This window comes from Callospermophilus lateralis, chromosome 13 (genome assembly GCF_048772815.1).
Source record: "Callospermophilus lateralis isolate mCalLat2 chromosome 13, mCalLat2.hap1, whole genome shotgun sequence".
Taxonomy (NCBI): Eukaryota; Metazoa; Chordata; class Mammalia; order Rodentia; family Sciuridae; genus Callospermophilus; species Callospermophilus lateralis.
In genome coordinates, this window is record NC_135317.1 from 104,228,224 (window position 1) to 104,251,982 (window position 23,759).

The window sequence follows — 23,759 nt, forward strand, 5'->3', positions numbered from 1 at the left end:
GGCTATTTGTGTATGAGGCTTTGTAAGTGCAAATGTATCCATTTCTCGTGGGTAAATACCTGGGAATAGACAGGCTGGGCCAGATGGTAGTGCCAAGCTATTTTCCAAAGTGGTTGTGCCATTGTGCACGTGACACCAACCATGTCTGAGCCCCAGTTCCTTTGTGTTCTAGCCCAAACTTGTGATCAGCCTTCTTAACCTTATACCGTCCAGTGGGGGTTCAGTAAGAGCACACTGTGGTTGCATTTCCCTAAAGCCCACCAATGTCGAATATCTTTGTTTAATATTTTCTAGTTGTAAATGGACACAATATATTTATTCATTTTTATGTGGTGCTGAGGATCAAACCCAGTGCCTCACGCATGCAGGGCAAGCGCTCTACCACTGAGCCACAGCCCCAGCCCCTCGAACACCTTTTACTGTGCTCAGTTGCTATCCTCCCTCATCCCGTGCCCCAGCTCCACTCTCCCCACAGTACTCCTGGTGCCCTCCCGACGATGTTAGAATATTTCTAACATCCCCATTCATATGTGTAGCTAAAACTAAAAGCTGATACTGGTAAGATGAGATGTCTCCATTTCTGGTACATTAATTAATAATATTTTACCTAAAATATTTAAAATATGCTCCACATTTTCCCATGCTAACAACATTATTTTAACAATGAGGAAGATTTTTATTCCACGATCAGTAAATTTCTAAGGTTTCACTGTAATTCAAAAATATGTATAGTTTAGTTTAATAATGTTTATGCTTTTTTGAAAAAATCATGATAAGGATATTCTTTTAACATATAAATCAGACGAGATCTAAGCCAGCCATATCTCCATTTCCTAGCCAATATATCTAAACAAATTGCATAATTGAGGAAGTCCCATAACTGCACTTTTTTTTCAGAACTCTTGAATAGCTGAATACTAGGAAGTAGAATAGTTTTCATGATTTAGTTAGAGCCTACAGATCTTGACCTTGGGACTTCCTCTATCTGGATGCTGTTCAGCCACGGGAGTCCTTTGCCCAGGTTGCACTTAGGAGTCAGCTCCTTCAGGAAACTGCTGCGTGAGGAAGCGTGTTAGCAGGGGTCCCAGAGGGGCCAGCTATGTGCTACTTGTTTTCCTTGGCAGAGCTTCTTTCCACCGCATCTTATCAGTGAAGAGCTGCCCTTCCGTTCTCTCTCTCCAAGGTGATCAGATCCATGAGGAGCTCACTCATCTGCAAAAATGTGAAGGCTGGCCTCGGTCAGGCCCCGGTCTCTCAGATCCCCCTCAATGCTCAAGCACACAGACCTGGACGTTAGAGCAATGGTCTAACTCCGACACTCAAATGCCAGCATTCTTAACCCAGCTCCTTCTTCAGACATCTCAGTGTTAGCTCCTCCTGCTTTCCTTATCCATTATAAATTAGGTTCTTGATGAAAAATTTAGTGAAACTACTCGAATTATCAGATCTTAAGCAATTTACCAAAAAAAAAAAAAAAAAACTTTCATTTGTGTAATGCATTGATACTTTTCAAAGTGTTTTCAAATTTGTTATTTTTCTTCTCTAAATGTTGTATTTGTCTTAGTGACAAATACATTAAACAGATTGAGTTGCTGTCTGTTCAATGCAAGCAGAGTGCTTTAAAGATCAGAAATAATTTATAAAGGACCCTAAGCTTACACAAGATGGAATTACCAGAGGCGCTAACCTTGGCCAGAAGCAGAACTTCAGCCATCTAGGTGGTGTGATTTTAAGAGCATAAAAAAGACTCCCCAAATTAAGAACAAATGAGTGACACTTAGAATCCCCCATCCCAACCGAGAACTCCACTGGTGGAGAGTAATCTCTGTAGCATGCAAGGCTTCTCATATGCTTCTGCTAAAATGCAAAGAGCGTTGGGATAGAAACACTTTAAACTTGTATCTGAGTGTAAATGCACTTATCAGATGCTTTGGCAAAGGCCTCACCAAGAGGGAGGAACAGGTAGGAGAGGTGCATAGGGAATATGAAGCCCTGGGCGCTGGAGAGAGGAGAGAGAGGAAAAGTGGGAACAGAAACAGCAGGCTGGGGTCCGAGGAAACACATCTCATCTGCTTAACTACTTTATTATTAGAGAGATCCTGAACTTCTCCATCAGTACTAAGGGATGCTGCTGCTGTTAATATTCCTAAAATTATTATTGATAAACTTTTGAGAGTGAAGTGAAATAAAATAATTTCAGTATTTGCTATGAAAGACTCTCCCCCCCCCAGCCTCTTAATGATGAAATTTTAAAACTGTAAACTACGAGTCGTGTTTTAAAAATATATCTAAGTCTTGTCTAATGAGAAACCTTGATGAATACTGCACCTCCCCTTCCTCAACGTACAGACACACGAAACTGCGGAGAAAAGCAACCAAGGGACAGCTCCCCCTCCGTCCTCCTGATGGCCACTCCTCAGGAACCAGAGGCAAGTCTAGAGGCACAAAGGGGAAATCAAGTCTGGATCCACACACGGCCCCTCACAGGGCCCGCACCCCCCCGCCCACCAGAGCAACAGGCCTGTTCGTCTCACTTCCAACAGCTGCCACTGTGTGGTCATCTCACCCTGCCACCAACTGAAATGGACATGTGACAACAGTCCAGCAAGCTGCATAGTGTTGGGCATGATTAAAACCATGTTAGTCTCAAGCTCAGAATCACCATCACCCAGATGGTGGCCAGCCACCAGGGACAGTCGGCCCAGCCCAGCACAGCCACCAGGCCCCTTTGTTCTTTTTTCTTTTTTTTCATTGGTTGTTCAAAACATAACATAGCTCTTGACATATCATATTTCATACATTTGATTCAAGTGGGTCATGAACTCCCATTTTTACCCCGTATACAGATTGCAGAATCACATCAGTTACACATCCATTGATTTACATATTGCCATACTAGTGACTGTTGTATTCTGCTACCTTTCCTATCCTCTACTATCCCCCCTCCCCTCCCCTCCCATCTTCTCTCTCTACCCCATCTACTGTAATTCATTTCTCTCCCTTGATTTTTTTTTCCTTTCCCCTCACATCCTCTTATATGTAATTTTGTATAACAATGAGGGTCTCCTTCCATTTCCATGCAATTTCCCTTCTCTCTCCCTTTCCCTCCCACCTCACCTCTCTGTTTAATGTTAATCTTTTTCTCATGCTCTTCCTCCCTGCTCTGTTTTTAGTTGCTCTCCTTATATCAAAGAAGACATTTGGCATTTGTTTTTTAGGGATTGGCTGGCTTCACTTAGCATAATCTGCTCTAATGCCATTCATTTCCCTGCAAATGCCATGATTTTGTCATTTTTTAGTGCAGAGTAATAATCCATTGTGTATAAATGCCACATTTTTTTATCCATTCATCTATTGAAGGGCATCTAGGTTGGTTCCACAGTCTAGCTATTGTGAATTGTGCTGTTATGAACATCGATGTAGCAATATCCCTATAGTACACTCTTTAAGGTCTTCAGGGAATAGTCTGAGAAGGGCAATAGCTGGGTCAAATGGTGGTTCCATTCCCAGCTTTCCCAGGAATCTCCATACTGCTTTCCAAATTGGCCGCACCAATTTGCAGTCCCACCAGCAATGTACAAGTGTACCCTTTTCCCCACATCCTCACCAGCACTTGTTGTTGTTTGACTTCATAATGGCTGCCAATCTTACTGGAGTGAGATGGTATCTTAGGGTGGTTTTGATTTGCATTTCTCTGACTGCTAGAGATGGTGAGCATTTTTTTCATGTACTTGTTGATTGATTGTATGTCCTCCTCTGAGAAGTGTCTGTTCAGGTCCTTGGCCCATTTATTGATTGGGTTATTTGTTTTCATATTGCTTAATTTTTTGAGTTCTTTGTATACTCCAGATATTAGGGCTCTATCTGAAGTGTGAGGAGTAAAGATTTGTTCCCAGGATGTAGGCTCCCTATTTACCTCTCTTATTGTTTCTCTTGCTGAGAAAAAACTTTTTAGTTTGAGTAAGTCCCATTTGTTGATTCTTATTTTTAACTCTTGTGCTATGGGTGTCCTATTAAGGAATTTGGAGCCCAACCCCACAATATGTAGATCGGAGCCAACCTTTTCATCTATCAGACGCATAGTCTCTGATTTGATATCAAGGTCCTTGATCCATTTTGAGTTAACTTTTGTGCATGGTGAGAGAAAGGGATTCGGTTTCATTTTGTTGCATATGGATTTCCAGTTTTCCCAGCACCATTTGTTGAAGATGCTATCCTTCCTCCATTGCATGCTTTTAGCCCCTTTATCGAATATAAGATAGATGTGATTTTGTGGATTGGTGTCTGTGTCCTCTATTCTGTACCATTGGTCTACCCGCCTGTTTTGGTACCAGTACCATGCTGATTTTGTTACTATTGCTTTGTAGTACAGTTTGAAATCTGGTATCGCTATGCCGCCTGATTCACACTTCCTGCTTAGAATTGCTTTTGCTATTCTGGGTCTTTTATTTTTCCATATGAATTTCATGATTGCTTTATCTATTTCTACAAGAAATGCCATTGGGATTTTGATTGGCATTGCATTGAACCTATAGAGAACTTTTGGTAATATCGCCATTTTGATGATGTTAGTTCTGCCTATCCATGAACAGAGTATATTTTTCCATCTTCTAAGATCTTCTTCCATTTCTCCCTCTTTAGGGTTATGTAGTTTTCATTGTATAAATCTTTCACCTCTTTTGTTAGGTTGATTCCCAAGTATTTTATTTTTTTTGAGGATATTGTGAATGGGGTGGTTTTCCTCATTTCCAGTTCAGAAGATTTGTCGCTGATATACAGGAATGCCTTTGATTTATGCGTGTTGATTTTATATCCTGCTACTTTGCTGAATTCATTTATTAGCTCTAGTAGTTTCTTTGTAGACCCTAGGATCATATCATACGCAAATAGTGATAATTTAAGTTCTTCTTTTCCTATCTTAATGCCTTTAATTTCTTTTGTCTAATTGCTCTGGCCAGTATTTCGAGAACTATATTGAATAGAAGTGGTGAGAGAGGGCATCCCTGTCTTGTTCCAGATTTTAGAGGGAATGCCTTCAGTTTTTCTCCATTTAGAATGATGCTAGCCTGAGGCTTAGCATATATAGCTTTTATAATGTTGAGGTAAGTTCCTGTTATCCCTAGTTTTTCTAGTGTTTTGAACATAAAGTGATGCTGTACTTTGTCGAATGCTTTTTCTGCGTCTATCGAGATGATCATACGGTTCTTATCTTTAAGTCTATTGATGTGGTGGATAATGTTTATTAATTTCCATATATTGAACCATCCTTGCATCCCAGGGATGAATCCTACTTGATCATGGTGCACGATCTTTTTGATATGTTTTTGTATCCGATTTGCCAGAATTTTATTGAGGATTTTTGCATCTAAATTCATTAGGGATATTGGTCTGTAGTTTTCTTTCTTTGAGGTGTCTTTATCTGGTTTGGGAATCAGGGTGATATTGGCCTCATAGAAAAAGAGGGAGAACTTCCAAATTCATTCTATCTATCTCCTTAAATAGATTGTAGAGTATTGGTATTAGTTGTTCTTTAAAGTTCTTGTAAAACTCTGCTGTATACCCATCCGGTCCTGGGCTTTTCTTGGTTGGTAGTCTTTTGATGGCTTCTTCTATTTTCTCACTTGATATTGGTCTGCTTAGGTTGTTTATATCACCCTGACTCAATCTGGGTAGTTCATATGTCTTAAGGAATTTATCGATGCCTTCACTATCTTCTATTTTATTAGAGTATAAGGTTTCAAAATAATTTCTAATTATCTTCTGTATTTCTGAATTGTCTGTTGTGATGTTGCCTTTTTCATCCCATAAGCTAGTAATTTGGGTTCTCTCTCTTCTTTGTTAGCGTGGCTAGTGGTCTATCAATCTTATTTATTTTTTCAAAGAACCAACTTTTAGTTTTGTTAATTTTTTCGATTGTTTCTTTTGTTTCGATTTCATTGATTTCAGCTCTGATTTTAATTATTTCTTGCCTTCTACTGTATTTGCTGCTGATTTTTTGTTCTTTTTCTAAGGCTTCGAGGTGTAGTGTGAGGTCATTTATTTGTTGGTTTTTCCTTCTTTTAAGGAATGAACTCCATGAAATGAATTTTCCTCTTAGTACTGCTTTCATAGTGTCCCAGAGATTCTGATATGTTGTGTCTGAGTTTTCATTTACCTCTAAGAATTTTTTAATTTCCTCTTTGATGTCTTCTGTAACCTTTTGTTCATTCAGTAGCATATTGTTTAATCTCCATGTGATGTAGGATTTTTCCTTTCTCATTTTTTTATTGATTTCCAATTTTATTCCATTATGATCAGATAAAATGCATGGTAGTATCTCTACTCCTTTGTAATTGCTAAGATTTGCCCTGTGACATAATATATGGTCTATTTTTGAGAAGGATTCATGTGCTGCTGAGAAGAAAGTGTATCCATATGATGTTGAGTGGTATATTCTGTATATATATCAATTAAGTCTAAATTATTAATTGTATTATTGAGCTCTAAGGTTTCTTTATTCAACTTTTGTTTGGAGGATCTGTCCAGTGGTGAGAGAGGTGTGTTAAAATCTCCCATGATTATTGTGTTGTGGTCTATTTGACTCTTGAACTTGAGAAGAGTTTGTTTGATGAACGTAGCTGCACCATTGTTTGGGGCATATATATTAATGATCGTCAAGTCTTGTTGGTGTATGGTTCCCTTGAGAGTATGTAGTGTCCTTGTTTGTCCCTTTTGATTAACTTTGGCTTGAAATCTATTTTATTTGATACAAGTATGGACACCCCTGCTTGCTTCCGGGGTCCGTATGAGTGATATGATTTTTCCCAACCTTTCACCTTCAGTCTGTGTATGTCTTTTCCTATCAGATGAGTCTCCTGTAGGCAGCATATTGTTGGATCTTTTTTTTAATCCATTCTACTAGCCTATGTCTTTTGATTGGTGCATTTAAGCCATTAACATTTAGGGTTACTATTGAGATATGGTTTGTATCCCTTCGTTCTTGTGGAGAAGGAACTCTTCTTCATTATGGATGGTAATATAAATTAGTACTGCCATTAAAGAGAACAGTAATAACAGAGTATCTTCTCACATTGAGATTTAAGAGTAACTATATCCAAGGGACTTGAAACTGAATCTATAACCTGCACTTTACACAGAAAACAATAGGTAACCTGCACTGAAGCAGAAAAGGTCAAAGCTGCAGCTAAGAAGAAATGTTTTGTTTTTGCCATGAGCATATTTCGTTAGAGTGAAAAAAAACCAAACATTTAATCCACTGCAAAAGCAGACTGCAATGAAAAACAAATTTTATTAACTTCAGATATTTAAATGTAAAACAAAATGACATCTGCAGTTTTAAAATTTTTTCAGTGTTATTATGCAAAATAATAGGGGAAGGCAAAGTGGCAGTACCGGGGATTGAAATGCAGCAAATTACATTTCATGCATATATGAATACATAAAAATGAACTCCATTATTATGTATAACTATGATGCACTAGTAAAACATTTTTTAAAAAGAAAGAATTTATATTTTGAAATTTATATTTTAAAAATCTCCTGAGCTGGGTGCAGTGGTGCATGACTGTGATCTCTATGACTCGGGAGGCTGAGATAGGAGTTCATTCAAATAAGAACAGAACTCAAGAAGTTCAAGGCCAGTCTCAACCATTTCGAAAGGTCCTCAGCAACTTAATGAGACCATGTCTCAAAATAAAAAATAAGACTGGGGATGTAGCTCAGTAGTAAAGCACCCTGGATTAAATCCCCAGTACCAATTAAAAAAAAAATCTTCTACAACATAAAAATGAAAATTATATATCAAAACCTCTGGGAAAACAATATCTGACTATTTCTAGCATGCAGCAGTCTAGTTTATGAAGCCAGAAAACAAGTTTATTGAACAGAAGTCAGGATTTTCAAGTCTAGTCTCCAAATGTCTTTAAAATATCTCATCTGTAAAATGTGGAGCTTTTTCTCCCAACCAAAGTTACTATACCCAGAAAAGCTCAGTTTAAAATTCAAGGGGGAAATAATAATTTTTCAATGACAAGAATAAACTAAAAGAATTCACGACCACCAGGACATCACTACAAAGAATACTCAAAGATAAACTGTATGCACAGAATTAAGAAATCCCAAAGCTCCCAAACAGAGGAAGATAAATAAAAAAGAATTCACCAAACAAGAATCGAGGTGGTATTAAATTTAGCAAAACTCAAAATGGCAGGGAACTACAAACACATATCCATCCTAACATTGAGATTTAATGGTTTCAATTCTCCAATTAAAAGACATACATTATGGACTGGGGTTGTGCTCAGTAGTAGAGCACTTGCCTAGCACCTGTGAGGATCTGGGTTCAATTCTCAGTACCACATGAGAATAAACAAATAAAATAAAAGCACATTGTCCATCTACAACTAAAAAGAAAAATGTGTTTTAAAAGACAGATTAGCAGAATGGGTCAAAAAATAAGATTCACCATTTGCTGTTTACAAGAGACTCATCTTATAGGCAAAGACCCACAAGCTGAAGGTAAATGGATGGAAAAAATATTCCACACAAATGACCCTTGCAACATTTTCATGAGTGGTGAAAATGACTCCAAGTGGACTCCAAAAACAAGCATGGGTAGCTTGACAAAGCAGATTTCAAGCAAAAATTAATCAGAAGAGACAAAGGATGCTACTACATCCAGATAAAGGAAACAATACAATGAGAAAATATAATGAAAGTCAATATTTATGCTCCAAATCTTAGCATACCCAATTACGTTTAAAAAACAAAAATGCTCCATGACATTAAATCCCAGATAGACCCCAACACAATGATACTAGGTGATTTTAACACACCCTTATCACCAATAGACAGGTCATCAAAACATAAAATCAAGATTACTCCAATCTAAAAATATTATAAATCAAATGAACCTAATAGATAACTACAGAATATTTCACCCCAAAACAGCTGCACTTATCTTCTTCTCAGCACTTCATGGAACTTTTTCCAAAATAGACCATATTCTAGGTCACAAAGTAAATCTTAGCAAATACAAAAAAAAGATATGATCCCATGTATCCTGTAAGCTCATAATGTAATGAAACTAGAATTCAACATCAAGAAAATTAATAGAAACCACATAACCACATAGAGATGAATCATGCTCTCAAATGAAGAATGTGTCAAAAGAGAAATGAGAATAGAAGGAGAACAGATACAACATATCAAAATCTCTGGGATGGTATGAAATTATTCTAAGGAAAATTCATAGCACTGAGGCCCACATTAAAATATTAGAGAGATCCCAAATAAATAAGCTCATGCTCCACCTCAAGGCCTTCGACAGAAAAGGACAAACTAACTCCAAAATTAGAAGACAGGAAATGATCAAGATCAGAACTGAAATTAATAAAACCGAAAATAAAAAAATACCCAGGATCAGTGCAATGGAGTATTGGTTCTTAGGGAAGATAAAGAAAGACGGAGCTTTTTCTCTAGACTTCGCTATTCCCTGACTATTGCAGTAGGAAGCGCGCTCTTCAACCTTGCTTTGGAGCTGTTCCATTTGACACTCAGTGGTCCCGAGGCCCAGCCTGCAGATGGGCCTCACTGGGCAACCACCCTTGTCTCAGAGGGCAGATTCCACCTTCACTCTCCTTCCGGGGTACCTCAGATCTGCTGCCTGAACTCTGTCTCCACATCGGCTTGTTAACTAGTGCCTCCAAAACAACTTTGTGATTTCTGTTGCTAGATATCTTTCTTTATTAAAATGATCATTTATAGCAATTCTCACCAAGAATCCAAAATACTGAACAATAAACACTAATCAATTACAAGTCATATACAATTTTTTCAAATATAGACACTTGACACCATGCATTTTATGCAACATGAAGGCTGGTAAATTCTGATGGATTAATAATACTTGGCATGGAGGAAAGCAGGAAGCAGCAAGGAAATCTTTCACAAAACAGAATGTTCTGTACTTTGAACCACTGCTCTTAACCAGTTTGCAATTTCTTATTTTAAATGTCTTCCTTTCTTACATTAATGTCATTGAAATAAAGCAGAGTAAACAATATAATAGCATTTTGAGAAACATTTTAAAATAGAAAAGTTCTCCAGGAGACAAGATCATTCATCTTCAACCATGACCTACGGATCTGTCCCTTCAGTCAGGCACAGTGGCCCAGGTTATAATCCCAGTGGTTAAGGAGGCTGAGGCAGAAGGACCCCAAGCTCAAGCCAGCCTCAGCAACTTAGCGAGATCCTGACTCAAAATAAAATATAAAAGGGCTGGGGATTGGCCCAGTGGTTGAACACCCCTGGGTTCAATCCCTAGTACCAAAAAAAAAAAAAAAGTAATTTTTAATGCAGAATGATTTGAGTTCCAAAATCTTTTTTAAAAAAACCTTCTCTTTCAGAGGGCATATCAACTTCCAAATTAATCATTTTTTAAAGCAATGATACTTCAATAGGTTGATAAAAAATTATTATACCCAGATACATTTCCTTCCTGTTTGACATTTGATTTAACCAGTAAACAGAGCGAGTGTTGAGGAGGAGATCAGTGAGGCACCAGTTAGAGCTTAGAAACTGGTTCCCTAGTTGGGGGAAAGCCCAGATTGCAGCACTGGCCAATTTCCACGGTGTAAACACTCCCAGCAAGACCAGCTTCCAGCTGCCACCCAGCATCGCTGAACACAAACTGGAGAAAAGAAGCACACAGTCAGACCTCGGGAGCTGGGGTCAGGCAGTTCAGCAGGACACTGGAAGAAGCCACCAAATCGTCCCATGTCTCACAATGACCCTCTGCCTGCTCCCTTGCTCCCCGCACTGCAGACCTCGCCCAACACCTCTGCAGGGCTTTGTCCAGCTCCTGTCCTCCCACGCCACATCCGCAGGAACCCACAAGCCTATCACTTTAATTGTTTTCCTCTGCTGACAAGAGAGGTAGTGATTTTTCTCACCTTCCTCCCAATGCGACATGGTTTCTTGGAATGTCCCTTTGTGTTAAGCACCAAATGTCCTAAAAATGAATCATACAGATTAAGGCTTAGGGCCTCTAATCAGCTGCTTGGTTAAGCAACTAATACAGCAGCAGGTGAAGACAACCAATTGAGCTTTACTTAATGGACATTATGCTGGAAATTGGTCGGTTAATAATGAACTAGCCCACTAACTTCTAGATTTACTATTCCCATGTTCATGCTTCTTGACGTTAAAAATACCCTATAAAAATGTTCATTGTGCTCTGCAAATATAAAAGCAAGCACAAAGACTTGCCTATTTTAAATCTGCATTGACAGGATCATACACACACCAGTATCAATCTCCACTCCTGCCACAGTGGGTGTGGCTTTGGACAAATTGCATCACTTTGCTGGGTCTCCTTTTCCACAGTGAGAACCACAGTATGTATCTATGAAGGTTCTCATACGGATTAAATGCTGATAATGCTATTAATGATCAAAACACAGTACCTACTCGTCCTTACAGCTTTCCACAGAGCACCTGTGCTGGGCCCACCCCTCCCTCTACGAGGGTTTCCACAGCTGGATGGGAAGACTGCTGACCGGACACCAGGGAGCCAGAGGTTTGGGACGCTCCTCGAGTGCTCGGCCGCCCCATGCTCTGGGCCCAGGACCAGCAGAGCCCCGAGTCCCCCGTCCCCTAGGCTCTCACTGCCTGTGGCTGCTTGCTGAACCAAGGCAAGGCTCCCCTGCCTCCGGCTCTCTGTCCTTTCTCTCCGTCCAGTGGGACCTACGTTAAGGCTCCAACCCACTATCGTGGTCCCCGATGAGCTCCCTGACCCACTCCACCTCCCGACCAGTGCTGTGGGCAGCCCCAGCCGTCTGCCACCTCCTCTCCTTCCCCTCACTCGCTGTTCCTCCAGCCCGGCAGGCCTCCTAGTCCCACTTCAGAGCTGACCGAAGCATCTCCCACCGTCCCGCCTTCTCCGTCCCTCTTCCTACACGCCCACCAGCCTGCCTGCCGCATGCCCACCTTCCTCATCACCTGACATCGCTGTGCTGACTTTGCTTCTTTTGTGGTTGCTCCCCAACTACAGAGGAACCTCCCCAGTGACTGACGTCTGCCTAGCACCCGGAAATAGTTCCTTAGTAAATATCTGCTGACTCAATCAGTGAAGAGAAAGCTGGATTTTTTGGAACTGGCCCCAATTAGGACCTGAAGGCACCAGTGGACCTCATGAGCAGGGAGCATGTGTTAGGCTTTAAATATTAGGGTCCCCCAGAAGCTCACATGACACAAAGAGTTTAGAGGTGAAGTGACTGGACTATGAGCATCCTGACCTAATCGGTGCATTGATTCTTAGATGGATCAACTGAGAGGGAATTGGAGGCAGGGAGGGCACGGCTGGAGGGGTAGGTCACTGCAGGTGTGCCTGCGGGGAATGTATTTTGGCCCTGGTGAACAGAGCCAATCGGCTTCCTGATTGTTGTGATCTCAGCTGCTCCCCACACCCTTTCACCATGACGACCTGCCTCACTTTGGACCCAGAGCAATGGAGCCAGCTGTCTGTGGACAGACCTCCTGAGCACCAAATCAAGTTTTCCTCCTCTATTTGTTCCTATCAGGTCCGTTGGTTATAGTGATCTAAAAAAAAAAAAAAAAAAAAAGAAAGAAAGAAAGAAAAACTGCCTAAAAAGCTGCTGCTTGCCAGTTCTGATTAGCCTCATCCATCAAAGCCCATGGTCGCACAAGATCACCCCATGAACACTTAGGGCGAAATAAAAAATGGAGCCTGGTTCTCAGCTGGCACCAGTGGAAAAGGGTGCTGCAGCACTAAAGCGTCACTCGGGGTACGTGAAGGGAGCAATTTCTAGTCCATTTTGCATGAACAGAGACATGGGGAGGGTGATGTGGTGTGGCCCTTGCTGAACAGCAGGGAGCAAGGGGACAGCATCAGAACCTGGACAGGACAAGGGGGTGGGCAGCAGAAGGGGCGAGTGAAGGGCCCGTGTTACCCTCAAAGGAGCTCAGGTGTGAGGTTATTTCCCCCTGGTCGATGTGCGCAGAAGACCCCAGAGGCAGGGAAGCTTGATATTCTATCATAGGTCTCTCTTCTCAGCCCTCCAGGATGTGCATGTTAAGTACTCAATTTCAAAATGAAGATCACATGACCATATAACATACCCCAGAGGCTCAATTAAAAATATTTTCATCTATAGCCAAATGTAGACTGAGATGGCTAGTTTAAAATCTGAAACCAGAAAAGCATCAGATTTTACATAGATCAGCATTTGGGATTCTGACAGAACTGCATTGAATTCATTAGTCTACTGGGGGAATATTTCCATCTTAACATTGTTAAGTCTTCCCATAAATGAACAAGGGATGTTTTCCCAATTAATTTAGATCTCCTCTAATTTCTTTCAATGATTCTTTATAGTCCATTTTGCATTTCTTTGGTTAAATTTATTCCTAACCAGTGCATTCTTTTTGATGCTGAACAGATGGAATAGTTTTCTTAATTCTATGTTTGGATTGTTCATTGCAAGTGCAGAGAAATACAATTGATTTTTATACATTTTCTTGTACCCTGCCATCATTCTGAAACCATTTATTAGTTCTAATAGTATTTTAGTGAATGCCTTCAGATTTTCTATCTACCTAATCATACTGTCTGCAACAGACACCTCCAGGATGGTTGGAACACATTGACAAGAGCCGAGACGCTTGTTCTGCTCCTGATCTTGGTGGGAAAGCATCCAGCCTCTCACCACTCAGCACCTTAGCTACCGAGTTGTCACATTGCCCTTTATCAGGTTGAGGACCTTCCCCCTCATTCCAAGTGCACTACAAGTTTTCATCAGGAAGGGCATGGGGCAGGGAGACCACTCCATTGGTGGCCATCAGGAAGCCAGGAGGGCTGGGGGCCTAAGGGAAGAAGACCCCTTCCAGGACACACCCCCTGTGACCAGCCATGTCCCACCTGCCTACAGTTATCACCCAGTCCGTCCATTTGAACTAGGATAGGCTGATTAGGCCACAGCTCTCTTAACCCAATCACTTCACCTCTGAATGTCCCTTCATTAACACAGGAGCTTTGGGGGAACACCTCATATCCACACTCTAGCAATGACACCTTAAGTTAATTGACTTTCAGATGTTAAACCAGCCTTGTGTTTATGGGATAAAACAAGGTAGTCCTACAATTCATGTAGAATTTTTGAGGGACCCAGAATAGTCAAAACACTCTTGGTGGGGGTGCGGGGTAGGCAGAAGGACTCCTACTTCTCAACTTAGCAAGGGTAATGAGGACAGTGTGGGACAGGCACAGGACAAAGATCAACAGAATAGAATTCAGAGTCCAGATGTATACCCAAGTAGCTGTGGTCAACAGATTTTTGACAAGGGTGCTGAGATTATGCAATGTAAAAAGAGTATCTTTTCAATAAATTTTGCTGTGTGTCCCTAAGCAGAAGATGAAGTGGACCATTACCTCACAGTGAATTAAAAATGAACATCAGGAGGGAGGTGAGGAACGAGGAAGGACGGGGGCTGAAATGGAGCAAATCACATTCCACGCACGTCCAGCTATGTCAAAGTGAACCCCACTAATATACATAACTACAATGCACCAATGTAACAGTTTTTTTAAAAAAAATCACTCAAAATGGATCAAAGGCCTAAATGTAAAAGCAAAATCATAAAACTCTTAGAAGAAAACAGGACCTTGATTTTGGCAAAGGATTCAATTCTTAGATATCACATCAAAAGCATGAGCAATGAATTTAAAAAGACGATAATTGGAATTCACCAAAATGAAAAACTTTGTGCTTCAAAGGACACTATCAAGTGAAACAACAGTCCCCTGAAATAGGAGGGGGCTGAGGCAGGAAGACAGCTTGAGCCCAGAAGTTCAAGGTCAGCCTGAACAACAAAGCAAGGTCCAGTCTCCAAAAGCACAACAACAAACAAAATCTATATGTAAATAGGACTTTCCCTTTAATGTCACCAGAGGAATAAGAGCAACAAGGAAGGGAGCATTCTGGAGAGAAAGGCAGGCAGCTGCCCACAGCAGGGTGGTCACAAGAACATTTCCATTGTCCAACCCAGCAATGAAGGTGGCAGGTGCCAAGGCATCCCCTGGGGGTGCAGCCAACAACCCCGCTCATTACCTGCTTTGGAAGTGACCAGCTGCAGCACCAGAGGTCGTCTGGTTACAATGCCCGACCCTCGAGGAAGAAAGTCCCTAAAGAAGTAAGAAAAAAATAGATTAAGGCATTCAGGAATTCTGATCACCTGTACACTTACAAGTTCCACATTAATTCTTCCAATTCCCAATCTTTCAATTTGTCAATCACCTAAAGAAGGGAGGGAGGAGGGGAGGGAAGGGGGAAATAGTGGAGTGATATTGACCAAATTATATTGTTATATTGTGTGCGTGTATGAGTATATAACAGGAAATCCCACCATATGTACAACCATAAGATACTGATTAAAAACATGGAAAAAAGAAGCATTTTAAAAGTTAAAGAGGGGAAAGGTCTTATATTAATATAAGAATACAGTGAATATTAATCTATTACCATAATGACCTCACTGGAAAGTGTCATTCATACATTGAGCCTGAAATTAATCAAAGCTTGCATTAAATTTTAGTGTGTTAGCAATTCACTTTCATTTTCAGAGAATTAGCATTAATAAGAACATTTGAAGCTAAAATTATTCCTTAAACTCATTTTGATGATTAAAAAGAAATCAGGACTCTCTCTGGCTTGAAAATCAATGTTAGCATCATTGAATTCTGGCCATGACTAAGAAGGTAGAATAGACTGTCTTCTAAATATCCTTAAATTTTTCTACAATAAAAGGACATACAAGATTTGGAATCAAATGAAGGCAAATATTGTTTCTACAGAAGTAAAAACACCAGAAAAAATATTGCAACTTGAGTTTTGTTTCTTCTCATTCATTCCTGATAAATAGGAGTTCATAACAAATGAATATCATGTTGAAAATGGCATGTTAAAATACCCTAAACCTATAAAATAGCAGCAAACAAAGCATCATGCAAAATCATATCAACAGTGCCACAGAAATAATTACTGATTCTACAACATCTGTGAATCATATGTATGTGTGTTTGTATACATACACACACACAGAGACATATACCCACACACACACCCTTACAATAGTATCTCAACACACATACAATGCCTCACAGCTTTTAGAAGGACCATCACAGAATTCCATTCAAAATACACTTTTGACTTGATATGTCTTGAAAAGTGGTTCCCAGCCTGCAGGATGGTGCTGCAACCCAGACACCAAGACCCATTCTGAACATGCTGATGCATGATATTCTGCAGAAGATGTGTCATCTGTCCTCCTAACAAGCTCCAGGGGGTTGAGAGCCAGGGGTGTCAGGCAGGGTGACCACCATCCAGGGCATGCTCTGAAGGGACAGCTACAGAGAGCACTGAGCGAATCCCCCCTGGCCAATACGTTAGTGAATATGTTGGGAGAGGAAGGAGAACTGCACAGCCTCAAAAGGAAGCTCCTGACTTCCTCAACTCCATGGGCCAGGGTTCATTTAGAATGTCACTGTATGGGAATAGAACAAAATTTGTTTGCGCTCCAAAAAAAAAAAAAAAAAAAAAATGCCACCTGAAATAAACAATATGATTTATTCATAATTTTTAAAAAAAAAATCACTGAGAGACTGAGCAATGCTAGGGAGACACTGTGGGAACGGCTGGAGCTTAAAATGCAAAGGAAAGACGAGGCAGCTCCACAGAACAGCACTCAAAAGGGAACAGTGGGCCACACTGACATTCAGGTGGGAGAGACCAATGTGCCCCTTGTGATGTGTAAAACACACATAACTAAGCCCTCCTTCTTTCAATATTCTCCAGGGAGTACACTAAGATAATGCAAGTTTGGCTGGTTTCAATAACCATTTATAATTTGATCCCAAGGAACAGGGCATCTACTCTGGCCTCTAGCCAGAAGGAAGAGGCTAACTGGAAAAATAAGATGAAGGAAGGAAAAACACAACTGCAGGGTAAAGAGTGGAGGGCCTCGATTTGAGCTGTGAGGGCCAGGAATGAGGTTTTAGAACTTACAGATGCCAAAGAGAAATGTGCAGGTCTTAGGTGCCCGAGTGACACCGTTTAACAGAACCATAAAATGTTTTCTAAGGAGATGGAGAGAAAGCAGAAGAAAGAGGAGGAGGTGGCAGCAGCAAGGAAAAAGGAGATTTAGTTCCTTTCAACCTTTATACTGGGACCGTTTCAACTCAGCCCTGTTAACCACACGTTGACAATGTGGATTTGAACATCATTAAAGCAAAACAGAATGCATCTGTCATTTTACTTATCAAATATTACCCTGTATTTGGATGAAAGGCAAACCCACAAATCCAGTCAATAGTTTTCCCTATTTTTTTTTTAAATTAAGCAAGCAGAACTTTGCATTGAGAATAATGAATAGACCCAGGCACCCACCCCTGCTCCTGCCAACTCACCTCCACAGCTGCCCCTAACACATTCACTTTCACCAGAAATAAAAGATTGGGTGACCAAACCTTGCCATGTGAAAGTCTCTGCTCCTTCATGGGAGTCTCAAAGATGCAATCAAGCACAGAGAGGAATCTCTCCCCAACACAGAGTGAGCAGCTAGTAGGGCATCCTGAATGTACATCTCGTTATATTGACCCAGCAAAATAAAACCCCCTGCCTGGCACACTCCTGCTGTGAGCTAAGGTCACGATGAACCCTCACGGGGGAGAGGGAGACCCTTGCTTTGAACCCCTGACTGGGCAAAACCCTCCCTGAACCTCAGGGTTTTTACTACTGAACTCCAGGATCCCAACGGTAGTTCAAGTTGTGTGGCTCAAATGAAGCCCAACATCTGACCGCATTTTAAAACCCAAGTGCCACAGAACAATGGGTTAATATTCTCGGATGGTTGGCGTGATACGGCCACAGAGTGCTTCTCCTGACACGGAAGAACTCTCTTGCCTAAAAACCCTTAAGTTGCCAGGCAAGGTATATTCATGTTTTGCGAATGGAATTTGGATGTGAGGAGCCACCAACTCCACCTGAACCTCCTTCTTGGTGATGACCAGCCGCAATGCTTTGGAGAACTCAGTTCCTCACCGCTGCCCCCACCCACACTGAGCCAAGGCACTGGCACACGCAATCTGAGCGATCCATTAGCTGTGCAATCGGTGCTTGGTTTCCTCCAGAAAGCACGCCGAATGGCTTATCCACATGTTAGTTTAGGGAAAATGATGATCATACCTTTAGTATTACTTTAGACTGTACCTTTTCTTTAAATTTGTGGCCTAATTCATATGCACACAACGAGAGCCACAGAGCCCCGTTTGAACCATGCACATATGAGCCACTTTCCTGAGTCATCTGGAGACTGGACAGCATCGAGCTGGCTCCAGGCCTGCCCAGGGCCTCACCGTGGCAGGTCCGCACAGGGCAGAGGGAGCACCTCCCTCTCTGTGCCACCAAGAGCTGCAACTCAAAGGCCCTCTTGTCTCTGAACCCACCAAATGAAGGTCAAGCCTACAGTCTTCACAGCTGTTCTTCAGGCAGTAAGTTCGTGTCCCCTCATGACTTCTGGACTCCTGGACAAAAGGTAGAGAGCAATTCTCACACTATGGTCTGAGAACAGTCTCAGTAACATTTCTTATCGGCTCTTCCAGAAACTTTGTTACGAAGAAATATTGTTTTGCTCCACTAGGAAATGACCGAACTTTGGAAGCCAGAAGAGGGTGAACACACTGGCTGTGTCGACAAAGCTAAGAGGAACCTGCCCCTCTCGCAGCAAATACAGTAACTACGGAGACGGCTTTCTTCACTCTAAATGTAAGTGGTCATTGTGCAGTAAAAAGCCAAGAACCGCCTGCAACGAAGATGGGAGCCCAACGCTGCTCTTCCAGAAGCTGATTCGAGTGACTGATTCATCACAGGAGAACGAGCGCGGTCTGGGCGGAGAATGCCAGCAGACGGCTATCAAGCAGGACAGGTGCTGCGGATAAGCACCCCAGAGGAGCAGCGGACAGAGCAAGGAGCTTCTGTCCAGATGACCTGCCAGCAGAACTGTAGAGAGGGAACCCGAGGTGGGAGGCACTGGACAGAGAATCTGCAGTAGAGGAGGATAAGGAAATGCAGATATGAAGGAAGGTCAGAAAGACCGGGGAGGAAAGGGAGCAGGCAGACCCTGAAGCCCTCGCCTGGCGTTGATGTTCCTCCTGTGAGATCCGAAAGGCACTCAGGAGCGTTAAGTGATGAGGTTTGCATTTTAGAAAACTTACTGGGGGCTAAATAGAGAACAGGAAAAGGGGAAGACTTAAGCCAGTCACTAACCCATCAGGTTGCTCAGGAAGAAGAAAAACACAAAGGTCCAGTCCAGGGCAGAAATGGATGGAGGTGGAAAGAAACAGGAAGGACTTCATGGTTGTCTTGTTGTGGAATTGGATATGGAAGAGTTAGGGTGAGGCTCACCCCTGGTTGGGGTAGCTGGATCAATGTGGCCCACTAACCAGGACAGGAAATAAAGGAAGTTCTACCTATAGCTGATTTTTATGCGGTGCCTACCCTGTGCCGGCACAATCTATTTCACAAAGAGGCGGAGAGGAAGGGAGAGAGAAAATATGAGCTTGTAACAATCCTATGAGGTAATCACTATTACTATGATCACTTCACAGATGAGGAAACAGGCACAGAAAAGTCACATAATTTGCACAGGGTCACAAAGCTAGTAAGTGACATCTGGGACTCACACCTAGAGAGTATAACCATTGGACTACGTTGGTGATCATCAGACTCTGGTATGTTGTCAGAGCTATATGGGAAGAACATAAGGGGACACACTGGACTTGTTGATCTTTTGGTGCCTGGGAAGATCCAGATGGGGTTAAACTGAAGGGTTGGGGATAGCTTGCAGTCACAGAGCAGAAAGTTGAAGCTACAGACCAGATGAGTAGTGAGCAGCGTGTTTTTAAAAATTAGTCCTTACCAACAGAAAAGCCTTTTAAAACTTCTTTTTAAAAATATGATTTTTTGTACCCCCAAATAATCCCCTTGGAATTACCTTCTCCTAACACTTCAAAATGATAATCCAACAACAGCAACAACAACAACAACAAAAAAGAGTGGGGGAGATGGGAGACAGAGAAAGGAGGGAGGAGAGAGAGAAAGATCACTCCCAAACGCTGCCACCCCTCCCCAAGAAGTGCTGAGGTCATGCTTTGATTGAGCCCCAACACAATGGCGCTGTCACAGTGGCGCTGAGCTTGTGCTCCCTGACTGAGAGCCTGCCAACCACCGCAAGGCCACTGTCATTGCTGAAGGAAGTCATTATGCCAAAATCCACAGATTTAATTGGAAATTTTCCACTGCAGTTTCCTTTTTCCTCCCTAAATTACTGGCACACAGTAAGATATTATCACATGGAGACTTGTAAAAGATCACAGTTTTGCTACCCGTTACTCTATCATTTAAAGCATTCAATACCCACGTCATCTGGTTTTGGAAAACGTAGTTACAAGACCCATTGCAGGAAAGAATGCTTTTTGTTTATTACCACCTAAAAGATTTCAATACTCACTTTTTACTCACAAAACTTTAACATCCTAAGCAATATACTCTTCTTAAATCTAATTGATAATAATCAATGGCTCCCACTAAAACATTTGGAATGCAAAGTTCCTCTATCAGAGATGTACAAACAAAATAAAGACACTTCTCGGTTCACAAACACCATGCCCTCACCCTGCCAGGGAACACTGTCAAGAACCCTGGGCCTTGATGTTTAATCCATTTTATTTGCTTATTCACAAAAGTCAATTTGCTCAAGAATCTAAAGCCATCGGATTACTCAGTCTGGGTACAAAATAGAGTCACTTAGCTCTCACTTTATTCCAAATCACAGGTTACACCCTACCCTGGCTGGCTGCCATGAAGATGAATGGCAAAGTAGACCACCATAAGGACCACCAGTCGTCTTCCCAATATCCTTTCCCCCTTTCTTATTGACAGAATCCAACTGTTATTAGGAACGGCAATGTGCCCACCTTTCATAGATAAATAAACCAACCCCATTTCCCAGCCTCCCTTGTAAACGGGGTGTCCACGTGACTAACTTCTAGACAGTAAGGTGTCATTACAGGCTGCCGAGTGCCATCCACACAGTTCCTTCAAAGAGTCTAATGTGGTGAGTACCTTTCTCCTTCCTCTTCTCCCTGCTGGTCCCCTGTGGCCTCACCACCTTAGGCCACAAGGCAGTCATGAGGACTGAAGCTACAGGAAAGAGACGGCAGGGAAAGAGAGAAGACAGGAGCCACCGAGGCGCCTACACTGAGTCATTGCAGATGACCCTGTTCTACCAGGGGCCGTGGGAGGGAGCAGAAGGGCGAGTAGAGAGACCCTGCCCCAGGCTCTCCACCTCCTTTTCCTTATTGCCCCCCCAACGAGCTTTACTTCACATTCTACATTAAAATTGTCCTCTATTAAATACAGTATCAGATACATTGCCTACCAGTATGTGTGTTTTGTGTTTGTGCTTTAAACCTGAAAAGATGCTTTTTGTCCCCCAAGAACCAGGTTGCGTGTCACTGGGGCACTAGTTGTCCCACTGAGAAAGAACACTCCGAAGGCTAGATACTCTGTCCATCAGCCACACCTGCCTGTGGAGTTTCTAAAGAGGTTTGGGGGGAAAAGACAAAGTCAGAGGGCTTCTGCCTCAATCCCAGTTAACTCCCACACTTTCCAGCCTGGAAACCCGGGCAGGCCTGCGTAAGACGCAGCCCTAATGCCATCCATTCCCCTGCAAATCCCGTTATTCTTTTTTTTTTTTTTTTTAAGAGAGAGAGAATTTTTTAACATTTATTTTTTAGTTCTCGGTGGACACAACATCTTTATTTTATTTTTATGTGGTGCTGAGGATCGAACCCAGCGCCCCGTGCACACCAGGCGAGCGCGCTACCGCTTGAGCCACATCCCCAGCCCCAATCTTATTCTTATGAATGTAACGCACTCCACTATTGTCATCTATGTAAGAAATAAATTTTAAAAAAGAAAAAAAAAATAAGTCGCAGCCCTAAGACCTGGTATCCCAGAGGCTGAAAGGCCTCCTGTTTTGGTTTGGGTATGAAGTGCCCGCCAAAGGCCCATGTGTTGAAGCCTTGGTCTCCAGTGCAGCAATGTCCGAGGTGGAACCATGTGGCCGTGACAACTGTGCATCAGTAGGGCTCTGACCTCATCAGTAGATTAATCCATTGATGGAGTCATAATTTTATGGCACTATTAAGACGTCACGGAGGCTTATGAGGTGTGACCTAATCACAAGAAGCGGGTCTCGGAGGGCACGTCCTGGTAGGATATACAAAGGTGGTGCTCAATGACAACTTACTAAAAAAGCAAATTTGGCACCCTAGAATTAAAATTGCCATTTTTTTGGTATATTCTAAGGGATAATTCTTTAAGTATGTAAATTCTTAATTAAAAATAGAAGTATATTGTAATGTGATCTATTACTTTCTTACCTAAAAAAAAAAAAAAAAAAAACATTTTCCTTGCATATTTACTTGATTTTTCTCTCAGGGTCTTATATTGTTGAGTTTCATATTTTAGACAACAAAGAGGTAAAGAAGAAAAAGCACTCTATCTAATTGTCTCTCTCTCTCTCTCTCTCTCTCTCTCTCACACACACACACACACACACACACACACAACTAGATACACACATGTTACAAGTACATAGCTAATTCTCAACTTCTAAATTACTCCTGAAACTATGTTCTCAGTGACAGTTTAGGGAAAATATTTTTAATAGCTTTAAGTCCCCAAATGTACTAACAGTTGCTGGTAGAAAAACAGAATAACAGAACTCACTAAATTCTTGCTTCCCATTCAATAAGTTCTGCTGACCAAAGAAGGCATATGAATGAGCCAACCTAAGAATGATTTTCTCCGAGTGTTCACTGTAGGCTATATGACAAACTGGTATGTTTCAGGAATGATATTTAAACTACGTGTGATGAAAGTGACAGTTCTGCTGACAGTCCCGGGATGGAAGGTCTAGTCTGACTGGTGGCCTCCCGGGTGCTTGGAGCGCCTTCGTTGAGAGCACCGGGCCTCACCTGCCTTAGCAGTGCTGTTGGTTCTTTCTCCCGAGACCCAATAGCACCCTTCAGAATTCACCACAAAAGCTTTGAACACTTAAATCCAAAGGAGAACAGACCACTGGGTTACAGATGGAACAACCAGTTCTGGCAAAATCCGCTGATACAACCATGCCCACGTGTGTTCAGGACATTGTTTAACAGGGGAAATCGAGAGCAGAGTGATATGAGGGGAATGATTCTACCCAAGTCAGAGTTTTTCTATCATGACTACAGTTTTATTAGCTAAAGAGTTTAATTCCTGTGCAATGTTTTAAAACACTTCTTTTTAAGACTGGATAGTGTGATGGTGGCTTAGAGCAGATTCTAGCACTAAAATGCCAGGGTTTGAACGCAGGGTGCACTACTTGTGGCTGGGTTACCTCAGCTGTAAACTGGAAGGAGGGGGAGGGATAATAGAAGTCTATCTGCTGTGGACAGATGTCCAAGGAAACTCAAGACTTTCTGATTTTAGAGAAGTAAAATGATGCGCACCACCACCAGAGTCCGCAGAAGCATCTGGAAGCAAACTCACTGGCGTTTCTCTAGCAGAACAAGGTAAAGTGAGTACTGAGAAAGAAAACGCCAGGTGAACAGCCTCACATCAGTTGAGGTCAAGTTT

The 23,759-nt window shown here is 41.9% G+C and overlaps 1 protein-coding gene across 5 annotated transcripts in view; it reads right to left on the reverse strand.

Moving 5' to 3' along the window:
• The window catches only part of Dnm3 (dynamin 3), a 429,318-nt gene that overhangs the window by 347,960 nt on the left and 57,599 nt on the right, over window positions 1-23,759 (reverse strand). For all 5 annotated transcript variants that reach the window (XM_076872838.2, XM_076872840.2, XM_076872839.2 and 2 more), the window contains exon 2: window positions 15,129-15,202. In XM_076872838.2, coding sequence (XP_076728953.1) covers window positions 15,129-15,202 — 74 coding nt within the window. The remainder of the gene's footprint in view (window positions 1-15,128; window positions 15,203-23,759) is intronic.